At 50.8% G+C, this 21,414-nt stretch overlaps 1 protein-coding gene across 2 annotated transcripts in view; it reads left to right on the top strand.

Moving 5' to 3' along the window:
• The window catches only part of SSBP3 (single stranded DNA binding protein 3), a 152,938-nt gene extending 132,235 nt beyond the window's left edge, over window positions 1–20,703 (top strand). For both annotated transcript variants that reach the window (XM_037501084.2, XM_037501083.2), the window contains 11 exons: window positions 1,248–1,314; window positions 1,428–1,504; window positions 8,854–8,918; window positions 9,597–9,645; window positions 10,260–10,295; window positions 10,793–10,847; window positions 12,171–12,241; window positions 18,914–18,992; window positions 19,244–19,272; window positions 19,379–19,480; window positions 20,211–20,703. In XM_037501084.2, coding sequence (XP_037356981.2) covers window positions 1,248–1,314; window positions 1,428–1,504; window positions 8,854–8,918; window positions 9,597–9,645; window positions 10,260–10,295; window positions 10,793–10,847; window positions 12,171–12,241; window positions 18,914–18,992; window positions 19,244–19,272; window positions 19,379–19,480; window positions 20,211–20,240 — 660 coding nt within the window. In that variant the 3' untranslated portion in view covers window positions 20,241–20,703. The remainder of the gene's footprint in view (window positions 1–1,247; window positions 1,315–1,427; window positions 1,505–8,853; window positions 8,919–9,596; window positions 9,646–10,259; window positions 10,296–10,792; window positions 10,848–12,170; window positions 12,242–18,913; window positions 18,993–19,243; window positions 19,273–19,378; window positions 19,481–20,210) is intronic.
• The last annotated feature ends 711 nt before the right edge of the window (window positions 20,704–21,414 follow it).

The following is a 21,414-nucleotide window of genomic DNA, read 5'->3' as shown; positions in this document are numbered from 1 at the left end:
CTCAGTACCCTCAGGCAGGTGACAGCCTCAGGTGTCAAAGGCCTTTTGGTGAGCACAGGGCCTCTGCAAGCTTGTGTGATCCTCTCATTAACCTCTCCACCTAGACACACACACACACCCCATCCCAAAATTAGGCAAGACAGCTTCCCACCACCTTGCTCCAAAACCAGTGTGGAGTTCGCCATCAGACCCATCAGGCATCCCCACAGCAGCAGCGGGTAGGGGCCTCTGTGGCAGGTGCCTGGCCTCTGCGGAGCACTGGCAGCTGCAGATTGGAAGGCACCAGCCAGCTTTCCTGAAGGCTCTGCTCTCAAAGCAAACACTTGTGTTTAGTCCAAAGACACGAGGGGGTTCTAGAAGCAAACCTCTTCTTCCAATTCTGTTCTTTTTATTTTTTTCCAGATTATAGCTGAAATAACTTCAGCCCTAAGTAAATCACTTTTAATAGGTTTTCACAGCAGGCGTGCCAAGCATTCACTAGGAAATCCACAGCACCCTGCCCTCACCTTTCTTGATAGTAACTGCACCAGCATCTGCCACTTGCACTGGGCTTTGGGGACCTGGTTTCCTTCAGCACCTTGCTGGCTCCTCTCCTGAAGGCCCCTCTTCACCCCTGGCTCAGAAGGTAGCTTTCCATAGTGGAAAAGCCAGAGAGCGTCCATCCTAGCCCTGCCAGTAGGTGACTAAGGACTGCTGGGCCTCTGGACTTCCTTTGCCCCATCTAAACCTCAAAGGCTGCTTCCTCCCCTGCTCCCATTTAAAAGGACCCCCCACAGTGACAGGATTTTTTTTTTGGGAGGGGGTAGCTCCCCACAGTTTTGGAGATGGAGATTTAGTTATGTCTCCATGAGGCAAAGGAAAATTTGACATCTACTGCAAGGGCTGGGATTCAGGGGATGAGGAGGGGCATGCTGCTTCTCGGGCATGTGGCAGGTGGTGTAGACAATGACCAGGCTCTGACAGGTGCGCAGAGCAGGGAGATGGTTCCTTTCCCACCGACCCTTCCCTTCCCACCGCTGCTACACTCCCTTCCCTACTACCCCTGCCCCACCATGCTACAGTTGACACCAGCCTAAGTGGACTGCTGCTCCTTGGGGACCTTCCCCCAGTCCACAGGCAGCAAGAATGGTTTTGGGTGTCCTAAATGGTGTGATGGGAAGCCGGGGAAGGGAGGCCCATCTCCCCCTTTGCCCAGTTCCAGGGAGCAGCCACTCAGCTCGTGTCTCAGTGTCTCATGTCTTTTCCAGCCTCCGGGAGGAGTTCCTGGAACACAGCCCCTGCTGCCCAATTCCATGGACCCCACACGACAACAAGGTGGGCAGGGCAGGGCAGGACTGCCCCGGGGCGGGGGCAGGGGCGGGGCCCTCCCCCTCTACTGTCTGCCTTGGTCTCCTGCCACCTCACAGTTCACTTCTTCTCTCATGCAGGGCACCCCAACATGGGAGGATCAATGCAGCGAATGAACCCTCCCCGAGGCATGGGACCCATGGGTCCTGGCCCCCAGGTAACCATCTGTCCATCAGTCCATCTCCCTGGTCATTGTGTGCACCCGCCGCCTTTCCTCTTTCCATTGTCTATCTGTCTTTCCATGTTGCTCAACTCGCAGGGGTGGGAGAAGAGGGCATGACTGTCCTCTCTGCTGTAGGTGGGCTGGCCCATGCAGGGTGGAGGCGCTTAGGGAGCAGGGCGTGTGGAGAGCCCTAGGTGGCAGACCCCTCCAGGGGACAGGTGCACTCAATGGCACATGGTCCTAGGAATCTGAAAGGCTGAGTAGTGTTGTGGGTCCTCCCACACCAGACACCCTAAAGCCTCCCACCTGATTGGATGGACTTGAACTGGCTCAGGGTCACGGTTTGTTGTGACCCAGAGGTGGGACAAATGAGCAACAGGCCTTGCTCTGGCTGCAGCTCACTATTTACCTGTCCGTGGTCAAGTCACTGTGGCTTTGGTGGACCCCAGTATCCCCACCTGTCCTCTGGAGGCTGCTTCTCTGTCCATGGTTCTCAGCACTGCCACCCCAGGTAAGCGGAGACTAGGCTATCCAGGGCCCCCGGCATCCACTTCAACCCAGAGCTTTGATAATTCCATATACCAGGCCTGTATTTAAGATTTCTTTTGACTAGAGAGCTCCATTGCCAAAGAGGGCAATTTAGAAAGTTCTGGAAGAAACCACATTCAGTGCCTGTCTCCCTCTTTACAGTTGCCGTTCACGGTCATTCATTGTGACTCAGCTCTCTAGCCCACAGGTACAGGTTGCACAGGACCATTGGGTTAGGGTCTGACAGGCCATTCTTGTTCTAGAATCTTCTTAGGGTTGGCTTCCACTCCTCCAGTATTTGAGAATGGATCTGTTTCTGCAAGCAGCCGCGCAGAGTGTTTGCTGCATTCTTCCTTCTTGGGAATTCTCTGGAATCTAGCTAAAAGAAACTATAGATCTGAATAAGGGGAGAGGAGTGAGAACAGGAGCATTTTTTTTGGGGGGTCTTCCTTTCCTGCCCTGCTCTGAAGTCGGCTTATCTCCTCCATCCTTGCTTGTGGATACTCAGTCTCTGGGCTCCTCACAGGGTTTCAATTCCCTGATGGGTGTACTAGCGCTCTGCTCACACACACACACCTCCCTTTTTTGGAGACTCCAAGGACTCTGTCCAGAATTTATAATATTTACAGCACACCTAGCACACTGCTTTCTTTTCACTGGTGCTGGAATATCCATGATGTTGAAAGATTTTAGGGAGGCCCTTGTCTTCCATTGGCCCCATAGTCCTAAAAGGAATTCTGCAAGTTCACATCAGTTGCAGCTGCAGTTTTCTTGTTGATGGTTTTTTCCCCCCTTCATCAAATCCCTCAAAGCTGGTGTTTTTGCCAGCTCCTTTAAGCCGCTGGAGTGGCCCCTTCCTGTCATGCAGCCGCCTTGAGCCAGCAGGCCGCCGGGTGGAAGAGCCGTGGGAAAGGCTGCAGATCTGAAAGCAGAGCCTTCCCGTTACTGAGCCTCTTGGCTTTAGACAGACATTAGACAGATACCCTTGGGGTAGAAATCTATGATGGCCTTGGACTTCTTCTGTCCTGGGGGAGAAAAGAAGATGGAATCCGAGGCAGGAAAGCTTAGTCCCTGCTTGTCAACCCCTCTGGGTTCTGAGCCGCTTAGCAGCTGCATCTGTAAAATGGGCAGGAGACCACTGTCTGCTCTGCAGGGCTGCTCAAGCAGGCTCAGGTTCTCTGAGTGATGCTTGGTACAGACGCCTCTTAGCAAGCAATTTCTGTTTTCCAGCATGTGCACTTGAAGCAACATTCTGGATTGTAGTTGGGTTTGGTGACTGCTTTTAGTTTCCTTTTTATTTTTAGTGGCAAGGGGTAATCGCAGTTTGTTAAACATGTAGTATGAGGTTCTAGAAGCTGAGAGCGAATGTTATCAGACTGACTGAGAGCAGAATATCCCAGAAATCTAGGACTTCCTTCTGGCTTAACAGATGTCTTGTCAGTGACTAGCAGTCCGGCTTACTCTTGTGATGCAGTTTAAAGAGGTGAGGGTCCTAAAGATTGGAATCCTGTCCCAAAGAGCCTCATGCACCCACTGTGGCTCTCTTGGTCTTTCCTCTCCCATAGATCCTGAGAGAGACGCCCAGAGGGGAAGAGATGCTAGCCCAGGTGAGAGGCCAGCTGACCTTCCCTACTTCCGCCAACCTTAGGAGTTCTGAAATCGTCTCTCCCATTTTTTTATTTTACCAGTAGGAAGATCCTGAAGTGCTTTCCCCATATCTCCTGTACCCCTCTGTATAGGGTGCTATATAAATTCCAGAGCATTACCTCTTCCAGAGCATCCCAGGATTTTACACAACTTACATGGAGACAGAAAGTTCTGCCCTTGTGTGAGACTGAATCTGGGTCTGGGCCTGGGCCCAGCTGTGTGTGGGATAGATCACAGCGTCTGGGATCAGCCAGGGAGTGGGACCCACAGAGTCTGGAAGTTTGAGGCCTCAAGGCTAAGGGTGGAGAGAAGGCAGATTCCCCACCTTCACCCCCAGCCCTTCTTTCTGCCACCTGAGAGTCCTACCCTGGCTGCTCCCAGTGGATAGAAGATTGAGCTTAGAATTCGGTGCTAGAAAACACAGCCCTGACCAGGACACAGCCTTGTTGGGCCTTCAGTGCCTCATCTATAAAATGGGTGGGTGAGTGAGGCCCTCACTGGCTGTGTGGGGCTGGATGAAGTAGCAGCTGTAAATACCAACCTCAGCATGAGGCACCTGCGGATGCTGGCTCCCACTTCCATTAGGACCTGGGCTTGGGGGCGGAGCCTTGCCTCTGGCATGCCCCAGCTGCTGGCAAGGGCAGCCAGCCCCTTCAGGAAGCCTGCAGTAAGCTCCACTGCATGCACAGCACCATACATAACCAGGGCAGAGATGGGAAGCTATCAGTCCAGTCATTGAATGGGGAGTGAGACAACTTAAGCCAATGGCCACTCCAGAACATCCTGGACAAAGAATAAGCACAGTGTGTTCTCAGGGCCACTTCATAGCTTTCGCAAACAAGAGAAGTGACATCGCACCCTTTGAGCCCAAATGTCATAAAGGACTCAGCAGATCGGCATCACCCTGCCCTCTGCCCTTAGTGCCACAGACAGATTTTACTGTTTTTCTGAAATGGCCTCTGCCTGCTAGTGTCAGGCAGGGGCCTTTGGGCTGTTGTTGAACTTAGAATGAGGCTAATTCTGCAGCAACTTGTGGCCAGGATCCTGTGGAGAGAATACCAGACCCCATCAGAGGAACCGTGGCTCCCAGACCCCACCATGTGTCTGGAATTTGGGTCGGGGTGGAGTTGGCACAGCCTGAGCCCAGATACCATCCTGGCTTGTCTGCATCTGAGAAAGTTCAGATGAAAGATGATCCACAATCCCTAGGGACGATCCTGTGCCACCCGGGAGAACTTGTATCCCTGGGAGTCCAGGGCGGTCCAGGCCCCTCTGTGAGCTGAACCACGGAAAGAGATAGAAGGACTGTAAACCTGGGGAGAGTGGCCGGGACTGGGTGGAGAGGGGTGGGGCCATGCCAGGACCTTTCCCTCCCAGGAGAGGTGTCCAGGCTTCCATGTGATGAGGGCGTAGGAAACTGCTTGGCAGCCTAAAGTCTTGGATAGATCCATTTTAAAAACGGGGTATTTCTTGCCCTATTTCTGAGGTGAAGCTAGAACTGGGCACTGTGATGGGGAGTGGCAGGAAGCAGCAGCAGACCCAGCCCTGCTGGGTGCCTCCCCAAATTCCCAAGGACCCTTGCCCAGAGCAGAGTTGAAAATGAGAGACTGGGAGCCTGACCCAGGGTCTCTGGCAGTGGGACCCCTCCTTGTCCCTAACGATGGATCAGACCCCTCTGGCCAGGGTGTGGAGATGAGGGTGAAGAGGCTGGCACTGGGAGAGGAGAGGACCGTTTCTGCTGGGTCGCTGAAACCAGGCTTCCCAGCCCTCCAGCCCTCCGGGAAAGGGCTGATATGTCTCATTTGAAACTCACTTCCCCCGCTACCACCAAAGCTGGCTGTAACCCAACTTTCACCCAAACATATTTCAGGCTTGGGGAAGTCCCTGGCCTCTGGACTTCCAGCCCACCCTCAGCGACCATCCCGGGTGTGTGCCTCTGTAGCAGAGAGGCGTTGGCGGGCACCCTCCCTCCAGGGAAGCGGCTGTGGGACTATTTGGAGCCTCCCTCAGTCGGGCTAGGGTAGGACCAGCAGATGGTGTGCTGGAGGCTCCCCTGAGCTGCATGTCCAGACTTGTCCTCCCTCTCACACCCATCTTGGAGCTGCAGGGTCCTGGGCCACACCCGCCCCTCAGCCAACATGCACTTTGACCCCTGGCACAGGCTACTCTCCCCATGGACGGCAGGATGTAGGTGCAGCCTCGGCCAGGCTGAGTAGTGGAAAAGTGGGCTGCCCAGGAGGTGGTGAGCTTCCTGTGCTGGAGGAGCAGCGGAAGTGAGACTGAGATTTGTAGAGGGGATTTAGGTGCTGCACAAGGGGCTTAGAAAGGGCTCTTTAAGACCCGAGGTTCTGTGATGCTTAAGGCAGCATTAAGGGCTTTGGCGTTTGTTTTGCTGCTGACATCCCAAATCAACACACACCTCCAAGGGCTGACAGCACTTGAAAGCCATCATTTCATTTGATCCTCACAAGGCCCTGTAACGTTGGGGCCTCATTGTCCCCATTTTACAGACAAGGCAGTACAGCAGAGGGAGGTGGAGCTTCAGCACAGCTGTGTCATCACTGCTTTTTCTGCACCTGTTTTTTTAATTTTTTAAAAAGATTTATGTATGCATACAAGAGCTGGGGGTGTAGGTCAGAGGTAAGGGAGGGTGAGAGGATTCACCAGAGACAGTGGGGAGCAGATCAGGCAGATTGACTGAAATACACTGCTGAGGGGACAAGCGGGTGAGACAGGAGAGGTCTGCTGCGCCATGTGGGTAGCTCCCTGGCCAAGGATGGAACCTGTCCTGCAATGGCTGCTGATAGCTTCATAATGCTGAGACTTAACCCCTTGTGCCACCAGGGAGGCCCCTGTTTTTTAATTCTTAAAGTGGGGATAGTAATCGGGTTGTCATGCTAGTTAAGTGTAGGTGATAGAAGGTACATAGCACAGCCTGGTATGGAGTAAATATTATTATTTGTGTAGTTTGCCCAGAGTCACCAGTAAGTGACCCACTCGACTCACTCTCCCATTTGTAACCTCAGGTCTGCAGCTCTGCTCACCCTTGGCAGCTGTCTGTGCACTGCACCTAGCCCCTGCCTGTCCCACGAGCCTGCCACTGCTTGCTCAAGGGCAGGCATTCATCTTCCTGACCCAGGGACTCTGCCCCTAGCAGGAATGGGCGATTCAGGCTCTGTGAGAGCTCACTGTGGGGGTTTCTCTTTGGCTGCCGCCCTCAACTCCAAGCTTTTGGCCAGCCAGCCTGGTCGTGCTCCTGAGAGTCCTGTCTGTCGGGCATTCTTCATTACAGACTCCAAGTCCCTCTGTGGGTGGCCAAGCAGAGGAGGGGGCCCTGAGATGGAGAGGCCATCACCCTGGGGTCAGCTCTGAGTTTGTTGGCTCTGGCTCTTGAGCCTCCTGCTGGGGCCCATTGTCCATCCACTTCTCACCAGATGTGTGGCATAGCGTGTTGTCTCCAGAGGCTCACAGATCCAGGGGAAGCCCAGCTATGCCATTTGACTTTGAGCAAATCTTCCTCCCCTTAGGCCCTCAGTCTACAATCCTATAAAACAGGAGTAATACCAACCTCGTGGCATTGCTATAAGGCCAAACCACAGAGTGCCTGTAAAGCATACCATACTCTGGGTAAAGAACAGGTGGTGCTTGCTGTTCTTTGCCACCAGAAATCCCACCAACCTACTTCTTTCAGATACTCCTATAAGGGCAGAACTTAAGCTATAGCCACGTTCATTCTATTTTCTTCTTCACTCCTTCATTGATTGATTAAGCACCCAGCCTGTGCCTTCAGCAACATAGAGTAAAAGAAGATTCAAAGATCTTTAAGATACAGTCCCCACCTTCAAAAGGTATTTAGCGTCCAGTGGGAGCAGTGTCGATGACCATAACCTAAGTGGTGCAGGCCGTTTGGGAGGGATATTACAAAGTATTATGAACTGACCAAGATAGACAGGGAAGGCCTCACAGAGGAGGTGGTGTTTGAGCTGGGTATTGGAGGATGTATAGGAGCCTACCAGGTGCAGAAAGGAGGCAGGGCATTTATTCCTGCAAAGAAAATAGCTCTGGGGCCTCTGCAGTGCCGGTTCGATCCCCGGCCCGACGGCGAGGGTCCCACATAGTGCAGCAGACCTCTCCTGCAGCACCCGCTGCTCACCTCAGCAGTGTATTTCGTCAGTCTGCCTGCTCTGCTCCCCGCTCTGGCTCTGGTGAATTCTCTCACCCTCCCGCACTTCTGTCTGTACCCAGTGCTTGTATGTATGTATGTATGAATGAATGAATGAATAAATAAATAAATAAATAAATAAATAAATAAATAAATAAATCTTTTTAAAAATTATTAATAAAAAAAAAGAGAAAATAGCTCTGGAAGGGGGGGCAAAGGGAAAGCATTGGTTTGGTTTGTGCCAGAAGACAACCAGGTGAAAGGCCTGAGGTGTTGGTGCAGGGCACTTGTGATCCACCCCACCCTGCCTCGGAGGGCTGTGCTAAGCTGAGTCAGGATTCACAGGAGTTTCCAAGTTCTCTAGACTGCTCTCAGATAGAGTAGCAATCCCCCTAGAGTAGGAACAGAGTCCACCTCCTCTCCACCATGCCTATGGAGGGCCCCACATGCTGATGCCTGATTAGATTAGGTGACTTGGTTCAGGGGTAGGGTGGGGGGACCACCTAGACCTGGGGCACAGTGGGGTGTCTGTGCTGGGTTTGGGGACAGCTATAGGATAAGCCTTGGGGAGTGTGTCTTCCCCTTGCACATCCAGGCCCAGCCCTGCCCCAAGCTGGGCAGTGGTCTCTGCCCCCTCAGTTTGAGGTGGCCAGTCAGTTCTGTCACCAAGACTGTTCCCCTTAACCCACCTAAGACCTGAGGGCACGATCCCCACCAGAGATATGCGTGGCTTGCTTGACATCCATGTGCTTTTGAGAACCGTCTGGAAGCCCCTGAAGATGTGTTTTAAAGTTGTGACTGTCCCTCTGTGCTGGCTTGTCATTGTGGTCCTGTCACTTGGTTCCCACCCCCCCACACACACCTTTTTTAACAGATTGTTTTTTTCTCATCAGATCCTTTTCACAGACTAACCCTCTCACTTATATTCTGTCTGTCTGTCTTTCCTCCCTCCTCCTCTCTCCGGCTCCCCTCCTTCTCATAGACTGACCCTTGGTTATCGTTGCAGAATTACGGCAGCGGCATGAGACCACCACCCAACTCCCTCGGCCCCGCCATGCCCGGGATTAACATGTAAGGCAAACGTGGCCCTGCCGCGGCCCAGAGCCTGTGACTCCCCCTACCCTCCCATGGTGCCCCTGGAGACCTGGTGATCTGAGTAATACCTGGTGCCTCTCTGGACCTCAGTCTCTTCATCGCTAAAGCGGGGATGTTGCTGCTGGGGATGAGAGCTCATCCCTGACGTGCTTCTGCATGCCTGGCACAGCTCTAAGCTTGCTTCGTGGATCAGTTCACCTGATCTTCATAATAACCCTAAATTGACTGTTATTATCCCCTATTTATAGATGAGGTAACTGACGCAGAGAGGTGAAGTTAACTTGTCCAGGCTCACACAGCTCTAAGGGGCAGGGTCAATACTGAACCCCTGGAAAATTGACCCATCCTAATGCCTCAGGGGTTCTTAACCCCTTTGTAGTAGTAAGAGCCCTGTGGGAATCTGTGGGTTTCCTTCCTAGGAAAATGCACATGCAGAGGAATGTTATGTATTTTACTCGTTAAGTGTAACTTAGAGGCGTTCGTAGCTGTCTCTCCATGAGCCATTACCACCCCAGAACCAGGTCTCTGAAGCCCTAGCACCTTATGAAGGATTCCTGTTATGGAGGGCAGCCCTCTTGTTCTGCCCCTGCTGGCGCCATCCCTTTGGAGCTCATAGCACCTTTTTCATTGTCCCCATCTCTCTCCCTCTCACAGGGGCCCGGGAGCTGGCAGACCCTGGCCCAATCCTAACAGTGCTAACTCAGTGAGTACACAGGTCCAGTGGGGTAGTGTTTGCAGGAGGGGATTCTGGGGCAGGCTGGTTCCCGTCCCCGGGTTGAAGGTGTCACGGGGAGGAGGGATGCAGTGCAGCAGGACTCCATGTACTCCTCCGAGGAGAAGCTGTGGTGAACAAGCTGAGGCCCTCAGAGGCCCCCACCCTGCCCGCTGCTCTACAGGAACTCCGAGGAGCGAGCTGAGAGTCTGGCTCTGAGCGTACCGTGTGCACGGAAGCTCCTGCCACACACCACTTCCCGGCAGGACTGGCTTCCTGCCCTCAGAGTTGCTGGGGCAGGGACTCAGTGTAGACAGTCCAGGGGGAAGGCCAGATGAGCAGGGGAAGCTCTCACTTCCCTTCCCCCACAGCTCCCTGCCACGCTGTGGGTAATAGCAGCCCTGGTGCTCGCAGTCAGTTCAGTGTAGGAGCTGGACTTGGCCCACACTCCCCGCCTTCTCGGGATGCTAATCAGGTGATTCAGTGGGTCCTACAGCCTTTCCCATCAAGAGTGGGATTATGTCCCCAAGTGGATTTGGAAGCCCTAAGGGGGCTGCCTGTCGGAGGAAGTGACTGACAGCTGGCTCCCCACGTCTTGTTTCTAGATTCCATACTCCTCCTCATCGCCGGGTACCTATGTGGTGAGTGTGTGTGTCTGTGTATGGTGGAGGCGGGTGCGGGCGGTGTTAGGACATTGAATCTCAAACCAAATGTGTGTCCCTGTCACAACACTCTGAACACAGGCTCCCAGCAGAGCTAGAATTGCTGTCAGTATTTAGGTTTTCCTACCTTCTGGTGGCCTAGAAGTCCCCAAACAAGACTGGAAGTTGGTTTTCCTAAGTGGGGGGGCCTGAGCAATGGGCTGGTTGGCATCCACCACAGGCCTTCAGTTTCACTGATTGACCTGTGTATGCATATACACATACTCTTGGTTTAAAAAAAATAAGAAGAGAGAAATTTAAGTCTAGTTTCCAAGGCTTTAAACATCTAGGCTCTGTGTGCACACGGGTTTAGCAGGAGCTGAACGCCGGCCAGGCCAAGGGTGAGCATTGGTGCTAACATGGCAGAAGCTTGGGGACCTCTCCCCACGCATGTCAACTCTTTTGGTATCTGATGTCTGTTTTTATTTCATCTTCAGGGACCTCCTGGTGGTGGTGGCCCCCCTGGAACACCCATCATGCCTAGTCCTGCAGGTGAGCGGCTTTGGGGAGACAATGTTCTCAGGAGAGTAGGGAGTCCTGAAGGGTCCGGTGCAGAGCCAAAGCTTAACAGACAGGCTCCCTCTGAAGCAGCACATCCCCCACCAACCATTTTGGCATCAGAGATTTAGGGGGCAGGAGGCCTAACTGCCACTAACCTGCCCTGTGGCCCTAGCCACACTCTTCAGTTCCTGCTAAAGGACAGGGCAGAGAAGGGAGATCCACGAACCAGGGCCCTCATTCTTCATCCACTGTCCTTATTCTGCCTTTTTCTAGATGACTTAAATGGGGACTGGGTTCTGGCATCCCAGGGCCAGAACTGGGTTCTGGCATCTGTGGCCTCGTACCTCCTAAGTTTCCATACCTCTCTGGCCTCTGGCCCTCTATGTAGGTGGTCCATCTCCCTTTTTCTTTAATCCAGTGAAGGGTGTGTGGGTATACATGTTGGCCTGTGCACACATACAGCATCACAATTGTGTTTCTCAGCTAAGAATAGCAAAAGCCAGCTAGAGGGAATTCAACATACAATCCTTACCCACCCCAAAAATAAAAAGTGAGAGCTAGTTGGATTTCTGCCCAAGAAATATGGTGCTGACTGCTCCTGATATAAACATGTTAGCTGATTTCCTAAGAAGACTTTGCTGGCTAATTGGGGAGTCGGAGTTGTCCCTCTCTCCCGCCCCCTCCTCAGCTCCCCATGGCAGGGAAGCTGCTCAGCTGCAGGGGTGGAGCTGACAGCGACCGTGATATTCCTGCTCCCGCGCCGGCTCCCTCTTTCTGCTGCTGCATTTTTATGAGCTGCATGACCTACATTCAGACTGGGTCACATTAAACCACTCCATATGTTAATGCGTCTCCAACCCCATCCCTGCCTTTCCCTCCTGCCCCATCAGCTTGGCGGGATGGCTCCTGGGTAATTTGTGGCATTTCTTTTGCCTCAATTCGATTAAAACTGCTGGGCAGGGGCACTGGTGGGAATCTGGCGGGCCGTGTCTTGTCCCAGGCAATGTTGGGGACTAGGTTTGGTTTGGGGTGGGGAGATGAGAACTCAAACCTTTAGACCCCTTGGCCATGTCCACACTGCTGTCCAGACACCCTGAAATTCTTTGTTTCAGGGTTGAGTGATTTTCACAGTTGAATTTTCTGTGATTAAAAACTTTGTGAATCTTCATTAAATACAAATTAACCAGAAAATGGTGGTACTTAGAGGAAATTTTAGGTGATAAAATACAAAAGAATGAGTTCAAGTGCCACGAGTTTGTTTTAATTAAGAAATGAATTAATCACCCCGACTTATGGGTTTCCACTGTTCTACAGATTCAACAAATTCCAGTGACAACATCTACACAATGATTAATCCGGTGCCGCCTGGAGGCAGCCGGTCCAACGTAAGTCTGCTTTCTAATAATTTACATATCAGATACCATAACAAATCATAATTAACTTCATCAGCTGAGGGGAAAGCAAGTTTAATTGATTTCAGCCATTTGTTACCAAAGATGAATAAAATAAACCATCAGAAAAGTGATTAACTCTTGGGCAACTCCGTTCCCAATTCAGAGCTGCCAGGGTGTGGGAGGGTCGGGGGTAGAGTGATTTCTACCCTCTGGGCAGAGTGGGGTGCTGCTGAGGGAAAGCACCCACCGCAGGTAGGTCTGGGCTGGTCCCAGCCCTCTGGCTGTGCCGCCCTAGGCAGCCCCTCACCCACATGCACTGTTTCCTGGCTGTGAAGCTAAGACTAGAGTCTGTAGCAGGAGCAAGTGGCTACTCTGCCCTTGGACTTGCCCGCTCTGTGCCTCCAGGGCCTCTGGGAGTCTATGACTCCCACGCTTCTCAGCCCCTTTGCCTCTCAGAGTTGCAGCCTCAGTGAGGTTGCAACAAATTCCACCATCTCTCGCCCACTCTCATGTGTCCCAGCCCGTGGGATGGGATGGCTCAGCCTGCCTCCTCTTTCCAGCCGCACTCCCTGAGGACAGGGCCTGTCTGACTCACCTCCATAGACAGCCCTTCCAGATGGGGACGAGACTCGACCCTGCAGAGCTCAGGGTCTGGAGGGGAGGCTGCTGTGCGATCACTCACTCATTTGTGGACTTGTAGATCCAGACGGTTGGCTTGGAGCCCCCACAGTTGTCTCTGCCTGTTTGAGGAGAGGGGAGATGGTCTTTGGGATGTTCTCTTTGGTCTTGTTGGCTCAGTTTCTGGGGTGACATCTCAGTCACCTTATGTGCTCTACCCTGATTGTGGGCTGAATGGTAGACACTAAATGTGTTGAGTGCGCCCTTCAGGCTGTGGGGAGAGGGGCCTTCTTCAGGGAGTGGGACGCACATGCCACAGCCTCGGCTCTACCACCCATCTTACTCTCCTTCTGGGCATCCAGCACCTCCCACCATCCCACTGGGTTTTAGCACCAAAAGTCCTATATCTCAGGAGAGGGCTTCTAGAACACAAAAAGTCCTAGCTCTTGGCTATGGATGCAGAATTTTGGGCAGAAAAGGCAGAAAATGGCCCAAAAGGCAGGAAATGAGAACACTGAGTGGCAGAAGACAGCACAGATTACCCTCCTCCACTGTCCACGTTTCCCGTGACTTCCATGGATGAGACTCCAGGGCCTCTCTGTTGGAGTGCTGCCGGGCCCACCTCTGCCTGTCTTCTCACCTCTGGGCCTCATGTGGAGGTAGTCAGCTTTTGTTTTTCTTGTGAGTGTTATGACCATGTTTTCTGGGAGTTCAGATATTGAAAGTGAAATCAGTGACAGCGGCAGTGCCAACACGACCCAGACATCACCAGAAAAAAGAGCGCTGAACAATGACTATGTAAAGTTGGCAATAGGTGGAGGTTGAGGGGGGTGGTGAATGAGCAAAGCAGGCATGGAAGAGGAGGGCAGGGATGTAAGCCTTTGGAGTCACTCATAAGTTTTTCTGATCCGCCAAGAGATGCCAGTGTTCTGTCAAAAGTCATGGCTGCTGTGTCAGCCTGGGCATGCCCCCCATGGGCACCCTGTCACTCTGTCATTCCCACCAGTGCTCCATGAACCAAGGAGATTCCTGATTGGAGGGCAGCAATGAAAAGACCTGTGGGACAACAGAAGGGGGGTCACGTCCTATACACTGTGGCATTCTGTCAGGTCTTAACCAGCGATTGGGTGGCTTCCCACAAGTCATGGCAATGAAAATATGTCTCCTGGCTCTTGGGTACACTCACCTGAAAACTGGAGCTTCACTTATCTTGATTTCTGGAAAGAAATTTTCTCCCACCATATAATTGTTTTTAATATCCAGAGTTTACAATGCAAGGATCAGAGCTTTCTCTCAGACTCAAGTTTGTGATTCTTGATCAGCTCATAAAGCCTATGAGGATTTTTTGTCTTGTCTAATTTGGTTTCTGAGAAGACTTTATTCAAGTCCTCAGTGGACCTCTGATCAAATGGAATTAGGTTTTTTACCTTCTCCCAGCTCTTGTGCTCCTCAGAAACTCGGCACAACTTCTTTTTTTTTTTTTTTTTAGATTTATTTGTTTGTTTGATTGATTGATTGATTGATTGATTGATGCAAGCACTGGGTACAGTCAGAAGCGCGGGAGGGTGAGAGAATTCACCAGAGCCAGAGCAGGGAGCAGAGCAGGCAGAAGGACCGAAGTACACTGCTGAGGGGAGCAGCGGGCGGCAGGAGAGGTCTGCACACCTTGTGGGACCCTCCTCCGGTGGCCGGGGAGCAGCTGGGGAGCGAACTGGTGCCGCAGAGGCTGAGAGCAGCTTCCCAACCCAGTGTTCAACCGCTGTGCCACTGGGGAGGCCCTCAATACAACTTCTGACATCTTTTTTTTCAATGTCCATCTAGAGATTTCTGGGAAGATTTTAATGAAATTACAGAAGACAGAATACAAGATTGCTGTTCTTTTGTCCAAATGCAAACTAGGCTTTGCTTGTTTATCTGTATATTTGGCAGACAATACACAGTTAATTTGGCAAATTTCACTTCATTTATAACTTTACCTGCTAAATATCCCCCATTCTTTATCCCCAATACAAAGCAATATGATTTGCTTGCTTGTGTTATCATCGTGGAGGTTTGGGGTCACGCATCAATTTCCTCCTCATATACAGAAGCACCGAGTTTTTTTTACTTTATAGAAAAGGAGAAAAAAGCCTCAGACGCGACGGCCATCACTGTGGCTGGCCATAGAAAAGATGTTAAAATGGCAGCCTGCTGGGGCATCTTTCTATATTTGGAAATCCATGGAGATGAGAAGGATTTAGGTAGTGGGGTGATGGAATTCCAGTAAAATAGAAATGAGTGTGCTGTTTCTCCATAACTGTTTAATGATCTTTAAACCGCCAAGGATTCTAGGCAAGGGTTGGGCAGACTACACCTGAGTCACTGAGGGTCACGGGGAAGTTGTAACAAAACCTCAGCCCAAGGAATGACTTTTTTTTTTTATTTTTTTGTGTGGAAATAAGACTGCTTGAGAACACAAAAACTGTCACCAGTAAGGGCAGCCAAGTTAAACAGGTCTTTTTCATTTTCATTATTAAAACTATAACTTACTTGGAATCCATCTTGGCTCTCACAAGTTTAAATTACCTCTGTGTTTAAACCACTTTCCCTGAGGAAGAGAAGTTTAATTGATAATGGCATCCAGCGTGCTTGGGAATGGTCAGATATGATGGACAATCTCAGACAGGGACAGCCCATCTAGTGAGTTTATAGATGCAAAGGACCTGCCTGACAAGTAGCTGATCTGCCAGCACCGTCCTATACATGCATGTCTTTGAAGAACTAGAAGCAGATTTCTTCAGGTCCAAAATCCCACTCAAGGAAGTGTAAGCCCAAGTTCCTTACATGTGCCATCTTGTGGGGAGGGCAGTTTGTTGATAGCAGGTCAGACTGAAACCAGGGCTTGAGAAGAGCAGAGCAGCAAGTCAAAGTGAATTTTATGTTTGACTCCTTGTTCACTTTACCACAACATCATGAAAAGAAGGCTGTCCTAAGAACTGCAGGTGATTCGGGAACAGGTTAGCGGGAAGGAAGCTTCTTTTGCATCCCTGAAAGCAAACAGGTCCCCAGTATCTCTGTTGGAGACACCTGAGAACATTTAACTGTTCTCAGGGGCTCTCACTCTTGTTACTTCTGTTCAAACCAGCCTGGTCCGAGCCAGACACCAGCCTCAGCGTGTGCTGTTCATCGGTAGACAAAGAATATAGGCTTTCTCGGATTGAACCAAATGATCTTACTTGAGTGGGTTATATCTTGTTTTAAAAAGGGGTGGGGGGAGCAGAGCATAAACATCCTGTTGTATTATGGAATAGAAGGAAACATGTCATTAAAAAAAATAAATATAGGTAATGTCTATTTAATGAATCCCATTTAGGTTTCTTTTTAAAAATCTCACTCATATTTAAAGACTACACAGAAATTTAAATATTCAGTAGTTTTAAAAAAGTTAAGAGGACAGAAACATTGTAAAAATAATACATTTTTCTCCCATATTTATTAAACTGGTCCTCCTACTAATTGCCCTATTAACTAGTCCTACTATTGTTTCATTTAAATAATAATGTTTCAGTAACTAGAAGTAATACAAACAAAATGGTGCAGGGACAAATGGAACTTGCCAATGAATGAAATGGCACTGCTTTCTTGTGCCAGTACACAAAATTTAACTGAAAGTAGACCTTAGACCTAAGTGTCAGAGCTAACACTATAAAAACACTTACACGAAAATGGGAATAAATCTTTGTGACCTGGGTTAAGCAAAGTTTTCTTAGATATAACATCAAAAGTATAGGTGGCAAAAGGAAAAAGTAGATAGATTTGGACTTCATCAAAATTTAAAGCTATGCTTCATTTCAATGAAAATAAAAATCCATGGAGAAAATATTTATAAATCACATTTTTCTGATAAGAGACTCAGATCCAAAATAAAAAACTCTTAAAACTTCATAAGAAAAAGAAAACTAATTTAAAAATGGGTCAAGAATCTGAATAGTCATTTTTCCAAAGATGTACAGGTAGGCAATGAGCACATAAAAAGATGCCCAGTATCATTAGTTGCCAGGGAAATGCAAATCAGAACTGCATGGGGATATTCATGCCCACTTGGATGGCTGTCATCAAGAAGGCAAATAATGACCAGTTTCTGCAAAGAAATAAAGATATCGGAACCCTTGGACTGGCTGGTGGGAATGTGAAATGATGCACCTGCTTTGGCAGACAGTCTGGCAGTTCTCAGAAGATTAAACAAAGTGACACCTATGATCCTGCAATTCCAGTGCTAGGTTTATGCCCAAGGGAAATAAAGCATGTCCACACAATAACTGTATGGTGTTCATAGTAGCAGTGTTCATAATAACCCAAAAGTGGGACCAGCCTTTCCATCCACTGATGTATGGGTAAATAAAATGTGGTATATCCATGCAAGGGAGTATTACTTGGCCATCATAAGGAATGAAGTACTGATTCAAGATAAAACATAAATGAACCTTCCAAACCTGTCATGTGAACGGAGCCAGCCAAGAAAGATCGCATATCATATGCTAAGTGGTTACGTGAAATGTACAGAAAAGGCAAATCCATAGCTATAGAAAATAAGTTAATGGTTACCTGGGGGTAGTAGGGGCTAGAGGGGATATGGGGAATGTATAACTTAAAATACTTGCTAATAATATTTCTGCTCGAGTAATGACCTGAATAATTGTTTATTATGTTACCGTGTCTGGAGTTTTTTTGAACTGGTGTGTCCTGGGCTGACCTCCTAAAAGTTGGTCACTTCATTTCACTTGGGTTAATGAGTGTGAAATATTTGCCAAGTTGTAAAATGTACCTCAAAGCCTGTGAGCAAACCTGGAGGCCACTGGGGAGGCAAGACTGCCGCACCCTTGATGTGTGGGCATGGGGATGTGGCTGATGCCCTAGCTGCCCATCTGGTCACACTGGTCTCTGCTCTAGCCACTCCATGTTGCACCCTCCAGGAGTCCTCCTGCTCTGCAGGCTGCTGCTGGGGAATGACTTATATGGTCTCTCTCTAACTACCACCCCTCAGTTTTTTTTTTTTTTTAAAGATTTATTTATTTATGCATACAAGAACTGGGGTACAGGCCAGAGGTGTGGATGGTGAGAGGACTCGCCAGAGACAGAGTGGGGAACAAAGCAGGCAGATTGACTGAAACACACTGCTGAGGGAAGCAGCGGGCGAATCAGGAGAGGTCTGCTGCGCCTTGTGGGTTGCTCCCTGGCCAGCCGGGAGATTGAACTCATGTTGTGTAGTGGCTGCGGTTTGCTTCATAGGTTGCGTCTTAACCACTTGAGCCACCAGGTTGGCCCCCACCTCTCAGTTATTTTGATGCTTTGTCTCTTCTCCCACGCAGCCTGTTCTGATTTCTCCACCCTGAACTCCAGTGCCTCTTTCTGAAACTATAGCCATGCTTTTTGCCTGCAGCTCTTTCTCTGGGGTGCCTATGACCATGTTAGTTCCTCCTCTGGGCTGAGGTCCAGGTGCAACTTGGCTCTGGTCCTCAGCACCCAGCACAGGCCAGATGCCAAACGATCTCCATTCTACTCTCTCCATCACTGTCCACATGGCATCCACTCTGCATCACAGGGCCATGACTCTGCAGATTGGACTCAGCCATCCCTTTGTGGTCATGTGCTATGACCTCTGCCCTTTGGTTGTTTCCACTGTGAGTTGAATTTGATAGAGTTCAGACAGGGCTGAGGATGGGAGTAGAGCAGATTCCACCTTTGACCTCTGACCTGCCTGCTCCATTAGGTCTGCGGGGGTTGTCATGACCACCCTCCACTCTGTCTAAGGAGACAACCCCTCCTGCCCCCAGGGACCCCTATCCCGCTTCCTCTTCTTCCACTGAGTAAACCCACCTCTTCTCACCCCAGTGAAATGCAACTTGGCTCAAGGGGAGGTCCCAGCTTCTGGTGTCCAGTACCTGAGTGTATGTGAGGGAGGAGCCCCTCCAGAATGGGAGCTCCTGAACCTCTGTGGAGCCCAGGGTGGGAGCCCGTGAGGTGTTGCAGAAGGCCTCAGCTTCACACCTTGTGCTTCTCCCTCAGTTCCCGATGGGTCCAGGCTCGGACGGTCCAATGGGAGGCATGGGTGGCATGGAGCCACACCACATGAATGGATCACTAGGTAAGCCAGCGCCCGCTCCCTGGTCGAGCTGGACCCTGCCAGTCCCTGTCCAGGCAGCCTGCTTTTCAACTTAGTAAGGCCTGGTACACACCTCTGGCCTTGGCTGGGCTCAGGGGTGAACCTGAGAGAAAGATATGACGAGGCAGAAAATCCTCTGCATAGAAATTACATGGGATGTTGCGTGGAAGGGCTTGGAGGCCCCTCCACAGAAAAGCAAGCAAGCAATTGAATTGGATTCTTTTTCCTTCCAGGGTCAGGTGACATAGATGGACTTCCAAAAGTGAGTGTCTCCTCACTGACAGTGCCCACCCCTGAGGGCACTTCTCCCCATCCAGTGGGCAGGTTGCTGGGGATCAGAGGACTCACCTTCTCTCCTCTCTTTGCAGAATTCTCCTAACAACATAAGTGGCATTAGCAATCCTCCTGGCACCCCTCGAGACGATGGCGAGCTAGGAGGGAACTTCCTCCACTCTTTCCAGAATGACAATGTATGACACCCACCCTCTGACTCCTTCCTTGTCCTATCCCCTGGGGTCTGTTTATTTAATGAGAGCAGAGCGGCCTCCTGGCCAAGGCCTGCCCTTCATGTTTTGGGCCTTTTGCCAGGGTCATTTTCCCACCTTAAGTGCAGTCCTCACCTTCCTTGTCCACTGTCCCCTCCCCTAGCACCCGAGTCCAGCTGCTCTGTAAGGTTCTTTCCAAATTTTCTGCCTGCAGCATAGGTCTCTGCTAATTAAGCTGACATGGCTGGAAAAGCTCTGGGCTGGGACACAGGAGGTTGGGCTCTGGCCCACAGGGTCATTATCCCAGGGGGGGTCCATTTTTGTCTGTCCTGGGTGGAACCAGTGATTTCCAGGGGTCTTGGTGTCATGGGGCTGGCCACCTACTTCTCCATCCTGGGCTTACAGCTGTATTTTGATGAAGCAACATCATTGTTAGGCAGCTTCTGAGAACCTCAGACTAGCTCTCTCCCCAGGGGGACTATGAGAGAGTGCTGGGGCTCATCAGGTCCCAGTACCCCCACAGGGCAGGCACTGCTGGTGCTTCAGCTGGAAAGAAGAGAGGGGAGGCTGGGAGAGAGAAGGGGAGTGTGGGAGGGGACGTCAGCTCCTGTGGGGCAGACGCTGGTGCAGAGAGGTAGAGGTGATTTCTGACTCGCTTCCTGGCCCTGCCAGACCCCCGCCCTCACAGCCCCCCTTCTCTGCTTCTCCCCTCCAGTATTCCCCAAGCATGACGATGAGTGTGTGACCCCTCCTCTTCTCCACGACGCTGAGAGAGCCGGCATTGCAGGCGGGAAGATGCCAGAAATTATGCAAGAAGAAGTGAGGTGTCATTACCCAGGAGCTGGGGGAGGGGCATCTCCCCGCTCCTCCACCCCACCTTCCCCCCCACTCCCCCATCTTTCCCAATTTTAGTTTCATGCAATAAAAAGGCCGAACTTTTTATTTCATAAAACATGAAGGACAAAACTCAAAATAAAAATATATTTCAAATCAATGACCAGAAAAATCCCACCCCTTGCCCTTTCCCTGAAGGACCTTTTATGTACATGACACTTTTTTTGTTGTTTTTTTTTGTTTGGGGGTTTTACCGTTGTTGGGATTTTTTTTATTTGTTTTCAGGGGGGTTTTTTTGGGGAAAAATTTTTAAAAATGGAAGCTTCTAGCAAGCCCATCCCACCCGACCCAGTCAACCTCTTTGCTTTCTTCTTTAAAAAAAAAAAAAAAAAAAAGGAAAAAGGACAAAAACACATCCAGCAAGGCCTGCTGCCTGCCCGCGCCCAAGCCCTTCCACCGGGAGCCAGTCTGGGTGTGAGGCCTCACGCTGTCTTTGTAGCCATCTAAAAATAATAATAATAAACGGGGCAGCTTACAATCGGTGGTTTCCTTCAAAAGGCCTTTTTTGGAAAGAAAAGCCGAAGGCACCCTCTTCCACGCGGGATTGTCGGTGGGTGTGCAGGGGCGAGGGGAGGGCGGGAGCCTGTTTTGTGTTTGCTTGGTTTCTCCCGCCGAGGTGGCCTCAGCAGCTGCACAACTTGGACCCCAGAAAAACCTCGCCCCGGTTATGTGGTTGGAGGGCCCAGACCAGCCGACGGCGCTCAGGCGTCCTCCGAGGAGGAGAGGCCGACCCGGTGGCAGGCGCTGTGTGCCCAGGACTGCCGCCTCCTCTCTCTGGACCTCTCCCCGCTGCTCCAGCCCCCCCCATGCCCCCACCCCAGTCTTCCCAGCGAGGATCCTGCCAGCTGGGTGGGGGCCTGGAGCGAGTGGGGGAGGCCGCCCCGACAGGATGGCTGTGACCTGGGACATGGAAACTGACCTCCGCGTGCTCACCCCGTGGTCCTCGCAGCGTCGCCGCCAAGCAGATGGGCAGTGTGGGGCTGGAGTCTGGGTTTTCTTTTGTTTTGTTTTGTTTTTTCCCTGTA

Source organism: Talpa occidentalis, unplaced genomic scaffold (assembly GCF_014898055.3).
Source record: "Talpa occidentalis isolate TD23 unplaced genomic scaffold, MPIMG_talOcc4v2.1 talOcc4.9, whole genome shotgun sequence".
NCBI lineage: Eukaryota > Metazoa > Chordata > Mammalia > Eulipotyphla > Talpidae > Talpa > Talpa occidentalis.
This window is presented reverse-complemented; position numbering and strand designations above follow the sequence as displayed.